This window comes from Hirundo rustica, chromosome 3, assembly GCF_015227805.2.
Source record: "Hirundo rustica isolate bHirRus1 chromosome 3, bHirRus1.pri.v3, whole genome shotgun sequence".
NCBI classification, from domain to species: domain Eukaryota; kingdom Metazoa; phylum Chordata; class Aves; order Passeriformes; family Hirundinidae; genus Hirundo; species Hirundo rustica.
This window is the reverse complement of record NC_053452.1, coordinates 23,879,750-23,889,774: the sequence shown is the minus strand read 5'-3', so window position 1 is coordinate 23,889,774 and position 10,025 is coordinate 23,879,750. Positions and strand designations below refer to the sequence as shown.

At 45.3% G+C, this 10,025-nt stretch overlaps 1 protein-coding gene across 1 annotated transcript; it reads left to right on the top strand.

Annotated features, from left to right (window-relative positions):
* The first annotated feature begins 174 nt into the window (after positions 1–174).
* Positions 175–4,799, top strand: LOC120751250 (corepressor interacting with RBPJ 1-like). Its single transcript, XM_040060787.2, has 7 exons — positions 175–223; positions 649–717; positions 955–1,092; positions 1,768–1,820; positions 2,444–2,527; positions 2,760–2,852; positions 4,228–4,799. The coding sequence occupies exons 2-7, from the start codon at positions 651–653 to the stop codon at positions 4,276–4,278; spliced, it is 486 nt and encodes a 161-aa protein (XP_039916721.1). The 5' UTR covers positions 175–223; positions 649–650; the 3' UTR covers positions 4,279–4,799.
* The last annotated feature ends 5,226 nt before the right edge of the window (positions 4,800–10,025 follow it).

Below are 10,025 nucleotides of genomic sequence, written 5' to 3'. Positions count from 1 at the left end.
GGCAGGGCAAGGCCCGGCGGTGTGGGCGGGCGGTGTGTGGGGGGCGTGTGGGCGGTGTCTCCCCCCGTGTCCCCGCCGTGTCCCCCCCGTGTCCCCGCCGTGTCCCCCCCGGCTGCCGTGAGGGAGGGCCGGAAGCGGCGGCGCGCGGCCCCCGCCCTTTCCGGGTCGCGGGCGGCGCCGGGCGCGGGGCGGCGGAGCCGGGGCGGCCGCGGCCGCAGCGCGGGTGGGTCCGGGGCCCTGGGGCGGCCGGGGAAGGGTGGGACGGGACGGGGGCCGTCCGGCCGCTGAGGGCCGTGGGCGGGATCCGTGATCCAGCGACAGCCCGACGCGTCGGTGTGGGTGAAAACCCCCCGGCGTCTGCGCCCGGGTCTGGCCTCCGGTTTCTGGTGCCGGGGCATGAGCCTGAACGAGCTGTCCCCGCGCAGTGCGGTGCAGTGTCACGGGAGGGGGATGTCATCCTGTGCCGTGTGCTCCGGGGTGACCCTGCTGGGGCGGGGAGGCTGGACCGGGTGACCCTCCGTGGTCCCTGCCGACCTGTCCCACTCTGCGCTGCCCTCGGGAGTGCTGGCTCGTTTCCTCTGTTTCTCAGCTTCCACCGCAAAGTCTTTTGGAAATGGTGTTACTGAATGTCCTTTTGCCTCTGACTAGATATGGATAACAAGAAGGATGAAAAAACCAGGACGCTGTGCGCGAGCTCAGAAGGGCTGAAGGCCCGAGGTAGGCGCTGTGATCTGCTGCTGTTCTGTGGTGTTTGCTTGTGTGTCACCCTCCGTGTCACTTACCGGGGTCGGTCACTTGCTGATGCCAATAGACCATGGCACACTGGAAGAGCAGGGAAAAACCACAACCAACCCCTCAAAACAGGGGTTTATTATGTTTAAGTTCTGCTAGGAGTCATTTCTGTAGGCCACAGTTACTAGCGGGCTTGTCACTGTTGCCTTGTTTCGCCCTAAGGAAAAGAAAAAAGGAAACGAAAGCGTAGCAGAAGCAGATCCTCATCTGTTTCATCCACCTCGTCTTCTAGCAGTACATCCGCTTCTTCCTCCTCATCACGGTCATCATCAAGGTCATCTTCTTCTAGCAGTAGTAGAGGTAAGCTACCTCCACATGCACATGATTTTTTCCAGTTTTGATAGCACTCCTGAGAGCATTTAAAACTTGTTTTTAAAATGACAAAACCACCACAGAGTGACAGTGCAGAATACAAGTGCTGCTTGTTCAGGATGTTTCTCTCATAACCCTTTCCAATTGTGTGTAAAGGCGCCACTTCACACACAGTTTGCAGTGTTCTTGTGTTGATTTGAATTCCTTCAAAAGAGAAGCTGCCATTCAAAAAACTGTTACTTGGTAACAATATGCTGTGTACATTTAAGCCCCTCTTTTTGTTATCTTTTCAAAGCAGCGCTTTTTTTACTTCACCAGTCTATCTAGACCAGAGCTGTGGGTTTGATTTAGTCCTACTTTGGTCTTAACATTTCAAGCATTTAACTTCGATGACTCAAAGTCCTCAAAGCTGTGAAGCTGTTACATCTGCAGAATCAGTAAATCAGGTGTTTTCAGTTTCCATGTGAGTCCAGTAAGTGGCAGTAACTTAATGTGTTCTCTTTCTCAGGGTTAGTTCAACCTGTGTCAGTGTATATATAGCTGAACTAAAGCATTTTCTTCATATGTTTTACATTTCTCTGTTCTTATCTGTAAAACAAATGCCTTTTTCAGAATGCTAAACTTAGAGGGTTTGATTTTTTTTTTTGTTTTCTTTAATTTTAGATTCTCCTAAGTCTAAGTCAAAGAAGAAGAAAAAAGAAAAACACAACAAAAAGGTAAAAGTTTACAAAGAGAAATAAACAGTTAACAAACAAAATAGTTCTTTATATTTCAATAACCAGTTCTTTATATTTCAATAACCTTAAATGCCACGTAAGACAATATTTTTTGTGTTTGTGGCTATGTAAATATAGATGCTTTTAGGCTGGTGGCAGCTGAACTGATAAATGGGCACTTGACTTTATACAAAAAGAGGAATAATTTGAAAGTTACTTTTGCCAATTATTGCTGGTCCAGCTGGAGTTTAAAGTAGTCTCTGAAGAAAAGGGAAGTGGGGAATCTTGATAACTTTATAGAATTCATCAGAAGAAATTACTTATAGCCGGTGAGAGAGGCGAGTGGTAAATTCTTGCCGTTGTAATTTTTCTCTTCCATTGTCAGTGATTTTATATATTGGGGTTACTTTAAAAGAGAGAGAACGAAGCATCAGACCTTTTCTGTTCCTCAGAGTCCTGAGGGTTGCTAACTCTGGTGCGTTACTTTCCACTACTTGTCCAGCAGTGGTCAGGGCAAGCAGTAGTGGCTGTCTTGACTTGAGTGGCCTTGAGAGATCCTTCTGGGTTTGGGGATTTTTGCCCTTGCTAGTGTAAGCCTAAGAGCTTATGCCTTATTCTTGTAGAAAAGGAAAAAGGAGAACAAAATGAAGAAAAGGAAAGAAAAGAAGAAAAAGAAAGAGAAAACAGGACCTGTCCAGCTTTCCAAGGTATGCTGGTCCAAGTGTGAAGCCCTGTTTTTATTTCTCTTCCTTCGTACTTAATATGTCTTGTCATAAAAATGTTTATAAGTTCACCAGTTTGGTCATCAACCAGTAGAAACTTCTCTCTGTTGTTGTGGACTGTTAGGAAGTATAAGAGATCATTGTCTGTAATTTTATGTAAGATTTGTAATGGTACAAAGCTAAGCTTATATCTTTTTAACATGTGATCTCATTTCAGTTCTTCAAAAACAAAAAGAAGAATGAAAACTACAGCATGATAACTGGAAAGAAAATTAAGATGAAAATAAAGAAGACTAAGGAAGATATAGAAGTAAGAGTTAAGTAGTCTAAATGTCCCTGCGAAAAAATGCTGTGTCTTTTAATGTTTTTCCAATAGCAGTTTTTGTGGAAGAGTGGGTCTTGCAGTTAGGAGTTGTAAACTGAGAGTAGCTTTTAGTGTGGCTGTGATGCCCTCTGGGAAATTTTAATTCCTTCTTTTGGCAGGGTTTTTGTTATGAAGGGGCTTGGAATACTCAGTCATGAGCAGATAAACCAAAGGATGCTTGTGCAGTTTCTTAGAATTTCAGCCTCTAATGATTAGGCAGTTTGTAGCTTTCTCTTACACTGGTGTTAATTATAGTCACCTTCTTTTAGTCTCTTGTGATCGGCTGTGGTAATTGCTACTTTACTGCGTTTTTCTAACACATGCAAGACTAGCCTTTATTTAGAGAGGAATTTTAAAAAGCCCAGTAGTATTAGGACCACATGCTCCTGCATTTTCTCAGAGCAGTCAAATGTTTTTGCTGAGATACCCAGGGAAATAAATACCATGAACAGTGTTGTGTGCTGTTGCTATGGATGTTTGGACTCAGTGCTTAACTAATACCTTCACCCTTGAACAATTTCCACAGCTCAGGGTGACCTGCAGAGGGCTCTGGTACTGGTCAGGAGGTGTTACTTCCCTGAGGTATCCGGCTTGGCAGATTCTGATTCAGCCCTACCAGTTCAGTCTACAGCTACCAAAACAGTCCTGAGCATTCTGTGTTAAATTTGACTGAAAACACATTATCTGCTCTGTGTGACGCCAAAGTGTGTGTTAAATTATGCTGAGTGTTTGCTAGTTCTGTTCCAGTAACCTGCTTGTTACAACATCTGATGTTAAAATATTTGATGTCGGTCCTTTTTTTGATGGGTGCCTGTGATCTTGCTGAATTGAACAACATCCATTCTTTACAATATTTAAAGATTCAATAATATTTTATAAAAAATGCTGGAATTGGCTGGTTGGGCCATCTTTTATGTGAAGAAAGAACCTAAATTCAGGGTTCTGTTATGCTGCATAAGCTGCTGATTGTGCCTAGGGAAAAAAAAAGATACTTCCCAAAGCACAGGACTTGCTGTGAGTACAGTGAAAGTTGCCTCAGCCACCAGAGAGGATCATCTGTTGTGCTTGTGAGTTCCCTTGTGACAACCCAGTGGAGCCTCCTCAGGGAGCCGCTTAGGAAATGTCTCACGGAATAGTGGCAGCTTGTCTCCCCAGGACCTGCTGCCTGGCACTTCCCACGCCTCACTGGTAGCTAGTTAGACCCAGCTGTGCCAATGGCACTTGCTGTGGGATGTGAAAACCCCACAGAAAACAGGGATCTGTGTCCTTGCTCCTGAGTACAGGTCTGTTCAACCACTGCCTCTGCTTGTCTGCTCTGCAGAGAGACCGGAACCGTGCACAGCTCCTGGAATTTCTGAACTCTGCCTTGTAACGGGAAGAGTGCTCACCAAGGACTGGTAGATGTACCAAGCCACCCATCATCCTAGCAGAACACTAAAGAGAAACTCAGGGAAAAGGACACCGAGTTGGACAAGATCAGACCCTCCTACTGAGAAGAAAATTGGGATGTCCTTTTTTAATGGCAAAACAGAGAGTAGCTAATAACTCGTTAATGGAGATCCACATCCTCCTTTTGAGATCCTAAGGTAATAGCCAGGCTGTGGTGTTTCAGAAAAGCCCGAGCGTGTGTTGTTCACAGTGATAAGAAATAACACACTGAAGTCCAGCAATGTAATTTCTATCCTAACTGCATGCAGAATGCACTCTTGATGTCAAGTGTCTTAATTTTTCTAGTAGTTTAAGCAGAGTATTTGTAAATGTCTATTTGAAAGATGAGGTGTTTCTTTTATGTATATTTTTTTTCTGGTAGTGGTTACGCTTATCCTGAAGAGCATACTGACCTTTGTAAATAGAACATCATTTTACATAAACGAATTTTTTTTTGAAAGTCCATTCACTAATACGTTATTTTCTTTCAGAATTTGAGGTGTGGTGTTTCTCTGGACAGTTTATTGCTCTCCCTCATTAGAAAGTGTAATGGCAAAATACTCTAGAACAATAATGGTAGCAAATTATTTTTATCCTGAAATAGAAGCAGGAAAGGTCTCTGGGTTTTTTTTGTTTATCTGAATGGGTTGTTCAGCTCATAACAGATAGTTTATCCCCCACATCTGGAGTTGCAGTTCCTAGACTAAAAGCCCTGGAGCTGTGGCCTGCTTTTCTGACCCTGTGAGCCATGTATCAAATCTTCCTCTCTTTGGAGCGCAGCAAGGCGTGTGCCACGGACACGCTCAGTCTGATGGAGAAGGAGCTGTGCAGTGGTGTTGAGGCAGGCAGGGACAGGGACCAGGACCTCACGGGTCTGTCAGTGGTCCTGTGGGATGAGACAGGTCTGGGCAGGCAGCAGGAGCCCAGCACAGCCTGTGGGTGTGCCAGCTGTGCTAATGTGCTCAGTGCCTGCTCTCTTCCTTCCAAACCTTGACTCCTGGTTACCCAGCCGGCCTCTCTGCGCATAACCCTGCTGTAGAGTTCCACTTGAATCCACCTGCTCCTGGAGCAGGTGCTCCTCAGGAGCTATGGCTTAGGCATGCCTGAAGGAAGGACTCAAGGGGAGTTGGCTTTGACAAGAGCATCAAGTGTACAGCAGTCAGAGTGGGGGAGTTCATTAAAGAGCAAATGGAAAACCGTGTCTGTATCTGCTGCGGTGTTTTGAAGTAAACCTGAAGATTTGTACCATCCCTGGAGGGATAATTTTATAACTGTTTTGATGCGTGAAGCCTTCTGAGGATGCTAGAATCCTCTCCTTTCCCTAGTTTATTTTTGTTGTGAAGCATTTTTTAGTTGTTGCAGAGGTGTAACTCTTTAGAGACTTAAGGCCCTGATCCAGCAGAGCAACTCCTTACATTGTTATGAACATAAAACTTGCAAAAACATAGGTAAGAAATTGAGTTTCCTTCACTTTTAATCCAACAATGGAAAAGGTTTTTTGAAAGCACGGTTCTGAAATATCACTAGGGGGAAAAAAAACCCAAACAAACAAGAAAACCCCTTTTATTTATTGTGGGGATTATGCTTTGATTTATGCTACTTTGGTATTTTCTAGCTAGTGATGTCAAAGTGTCTTGCCCAGATAAGCAGCTTTTGTCTCTGGACTTTGCATAACAAGGTTAATCCCAAACATGCTCTTAGAAGATAACATCCTTCCCATTCCCTAGGTTATATTTTATATAAAGATAGTGTAATTTTGGAAAACTTGGCACGGGGTAGGGAGTAGAAATTTGGAAGATGGAAAGAAAACAGGAACGGGAAACCTAGAGATCACAGTTGTAAAGAACTGCATTGGTTGGAAGGTTCATACTTAGTTTAAATAATTTGCTTTTTGTAGCCTTGGTCAAGATCATAAAAACTTCTGCCGTGTTCCACATTAGTATGGAAGAGACAAAGGGTCTTCAGTAATACGATGTGGACTGCTCTTCCTGTGGCATTTTGGTAGTTGTCTCTCACAGTGCAAAAATGAGTCAAACTATTTCTTCCTGTTTCTTGGTGTGTGTCCAGGACAGAGACATTTTCTGTTTATTTTTCTCAACATGCTGGATATGTTTTGGTGATGCTTTAAAATATTCCTGTGCCAGCATTTATTTCTAAGCTGTCATTTCTTCTATAAAGCTGAGCTGCTGTGGCAGCGATTCTGCTTTGTTCTCTCCTGCCCAGTCAGTTACAAGTGCTCTCTGAAACTTCCCAGCAGCTGCTGCTTTTATAAGCCTCCTTTTCTGTCCTCCCCATCTCCATGTAGATTCTTAGGTTTCTAGAGGCTTGAGTCATGTTTCATCCTTCCCTTCTCCATCTTTCCCCACAAGCGCTGCAACCGTGTGCATCTTCCTGGGACTGAGTATCTTTGAGGCTGCTGTTGGGAAAAGGCCAACAGATTCCAGCCCTCCCTAGTGAGCACAGGCCCTTATAGCCAGAATCATTTTCCACGCCTTGCACCTTCAGGGCAGAAGTTAATTTCACTGACCCTTCCACTAAAGCATAGCTTCTTAATACTGCTTCAGATCCCTGCTGTGGCAGCCGCAGCACAGACTGAACCAGATGAGAAGGTTACAACAGTAAGAATGTGGTGACAATCAGGTTGAGAAATTTGCATGTGTGAAGCAGTGTGGGATGTGAACCTGATACGCACATGGCTGACAGAGACTTGCTGCTGGGTCTGCCAAGAAGTGCGTGTCCTGGGCGAAGGTGAAGGCTGGAACAATAGAGCAGTGGAAAAGGTGTGAGGTAGGGGTGGAGGGGGATGGCTGCCCTCATAAGTCATGGAGTGGGACAGAGGTCAGGTGATGAGGCAGGGGCTGCAGAAGCTTACCTGGGTGGGCAAGTTAAGATTCTCCCTACAATGCTGAATAATAGAAGTCTTTTAGATGTGAAACCTGTCTTCTGTGTGAGTGTGTGTGTGTGTGTGAAAGTCTTTATCACCTTCTGTGTTCTGCACCACTTTCCATTCTGAGAGTCATGCAGAACTCAACTGAATTTTTTTAGCAGCAGAATTTTCAGAAGCAGAAGTCACTGTCGTGGGAAGGAGAGGAAGGATACATTCTCTGAGCTGCTGCTGCCATGCCCATCTTCCACTGTTTAAAGTATTCTATCCCAGCCGGTTCTTGTGAGCAGTGCAATCCTTTGTTACTCATTTCCTTTAGAGCTGGCTTGAACTTCACTCTTTTGCCCACACAAAAACATAGCAGAGATGAAAAGGTGAGGAAAAATTGATAAATGCCACTTTGACTTGGAAGTACCTGTCTCAATGGAACTAAGGTGTCTCATCCTGCAGGGCTGAGCAGGGTCTGCCATTTTGGTGACAGTTCAATATTCACTGTGGTTAAACTTGGGCAGGTTGTGGATGTACTTGGGGTATCATTCCCAGTCATCCTCTGCAGCAGAAAAACTGAGTGAGCTCTATACTGAGTGAGCTCTATACACAGAGGAAGAGCAGAGGACGGAGAGGCTGAAATGTCTTGCCCTGGGGTCACCTGCTGAACCCTTCCTGGTGTGGGCAAGGGCCTTGATGGCTGGTGGAGCTCTGATGTGTTTTCATGTGTCAAACATACTCCTCGTGGTCTTTGCTGTGTGGGTCTTTGCTGTGTGTATTTAGAAACAAGTTTCCAAAGTTCTGGTTCAACACTCAAGGTTGGGACAACTACTGTCACTTGAGAACTCCGTAGAATGTCTGGATTTTATGTCACAGTGGATTTTCCGGAAGGAATGAGATCCTGGGCACACCTGAGAATCCTCCAGTTTGCACTTGGTTATATTTGAAGCTGTAGTGTGATGAGTTTTTGAGGACCTGCTTCTTAAAATTATTGCCAAGCAGCCATTTATCTAGTTCAATCTTTGGACAAAATTAATCATCAAAACTACCGTCCAGTGCAGAGATTGAGATTTATTTGCCTGTTGACAACAGGTGTTTTTTCTTCCTGCCTGTTCAATTTCAGTCCTAAATTGTGCTTCAGGAGTATGTCTGCTGTAGTGTTGTGTGAGGGATGAGCAGGACGTGGTGCTGAGGGGTCTCAGGAAGCCTCTAGAGAGCCCTTGGGAGCAGCATGAGGAGCATCATTAGCGCCCAGGCCGAGAGGCACAGTGTTGATGGTGGCAGCTGCTCCCATGCCAGCGTGCTGGCCGCTGCTGCCATCTTCCACTCAGGGGTGACAGAACAGTGGCGTGGGAGTGAGGAATCTATATTTCTCCAGACAGGCCTGGTTAGGAAGCTGCTGCCTGTTCCCTGCTTGGTCACTGCTGGAATATCTGCCGGTAGGTGGCAGTGCTGTCCAGCTGGAATGTCACAGAATTTTTTTTTTTTTGGACATTGACTTTGCACTTTCTTATTCTGAAACCCTATAATTAGCCCTCAAATACCTAATTATGGTTGTTTATAGAGAACATGTGTTACTGCCGTCCTGTGAATTTAATCCAGTCTTTGTTCCTTTCTTGCTCTTGGCTGTGCTGAGGACAGACAATAGTCTGTTCTGCTAGTGCCTGTGTGCCAAAGGCAGAAGGAAGCCTTTAACTTCTCAGGAGCTGAATGCAACAGGAGCAGGTTGCTGAGAGCCACCTGGAAATGCACCACCCTACCTGGGGCTGCTGAGTTCTTCAGAAACTGCGCTCTGCTCTTCTCCATCTCCTAAATACCAGTGCCAGAATATAGAAAGAAAACTCACCAATGTAAGGAGTATTTCAGTGTCACTGCTTCGTAACACATCTGGTTATTTAAATAGTCTTCAGAGCAAATTGAATACAATTTGTTTCTTTAGGCAACCTGACGCTGGAAAGAATCAGGTTGGAAAAGTACTGCAGATGGACTGTGACCTGATAGAGGCCTCTTAGGATACAGCATAGTGAACACTAAACAGATGTAATAGTAATTACATTCTGAGAGCAGATACTCTGATGTCAAAAACACAGAAGCTCTTTTCCTCACTTTGGTGTCTCTGCTCCTGGGTTAGATTACATTTGGTAAAGGCAACACATGTCTGTGGCTAAAATATAGAGGTAAGATGATACAATCTGCGGGATAATCCTAGCCAGGACCCTAAAATTTATAATAATGTGAAGTGTCCGGTGACAGGTGTGTACAGTGTGTTCTTGTAGGCCTGTTTCTCACTTTCCTGTTGTGTATTTTAAGATCTCATCCTGTGAGGATTTTCCCTTGCTCTGAGAATATCTTTGTGCAGCAAATGCACAGAAAACACTTGGTAGTCATTGGGAGACCTGGGCCCAAGACCCAGCACTCAGGGCCTGCAGAGCATCTTTCTGATGGAAGCCAGCTTGAGACACGGCTTGTCTGACCACGCAGAGGGAACAAGAGGCCCCTTGTGCTGACAGCCCACACACAGACAGCGGTACCAGGGAAAGGCAGGCACTGAAATGATGATGTCTCTGCCTGGCACAGGTGGGTGGAACTGAGGGAGGCCTAACAGCCCTTCCTCTGCTGCAGGGCACAACCAAAAAAGCTGTGACGAATGCAGTCTGATTCTAGCAATGCTTTTGGGGCAAAACTACAGTACCATATCCTTTAGCAGGCAGGTGTAGCAGGATACCTCAGGAATATCAGAGTGGCCGTTCAGTCAAACAGTAGTTTTCCTTCTAGGAGAGGCCTATAGCAACATCTGGGGGAAGCAGGGTCAGCAACAA

Coding starts and splice junctions, on each gene's coding strand:
- LOC120751250 (XM_040060787.2), top strand. CDS start 651: ATGGATAACAAGAAGGATGAAAAAACCAGGACGCTGTGCGCGAGCTCA. Junction 2,528..2,759: donor GACCTGTCCAGCTTTCCAAG/GTATGCTGGTCC, acceptor ATCTCATTTCAG/TTCTTCAAAAACAAAAAGAA. Junction 2,853..4,227: donor AGACTAAGGAAGATATAGAA/GTAAGAGTTAAG, acceptor TCTGCTCTGCAG/AGAGACCGGAACCGTGCACA.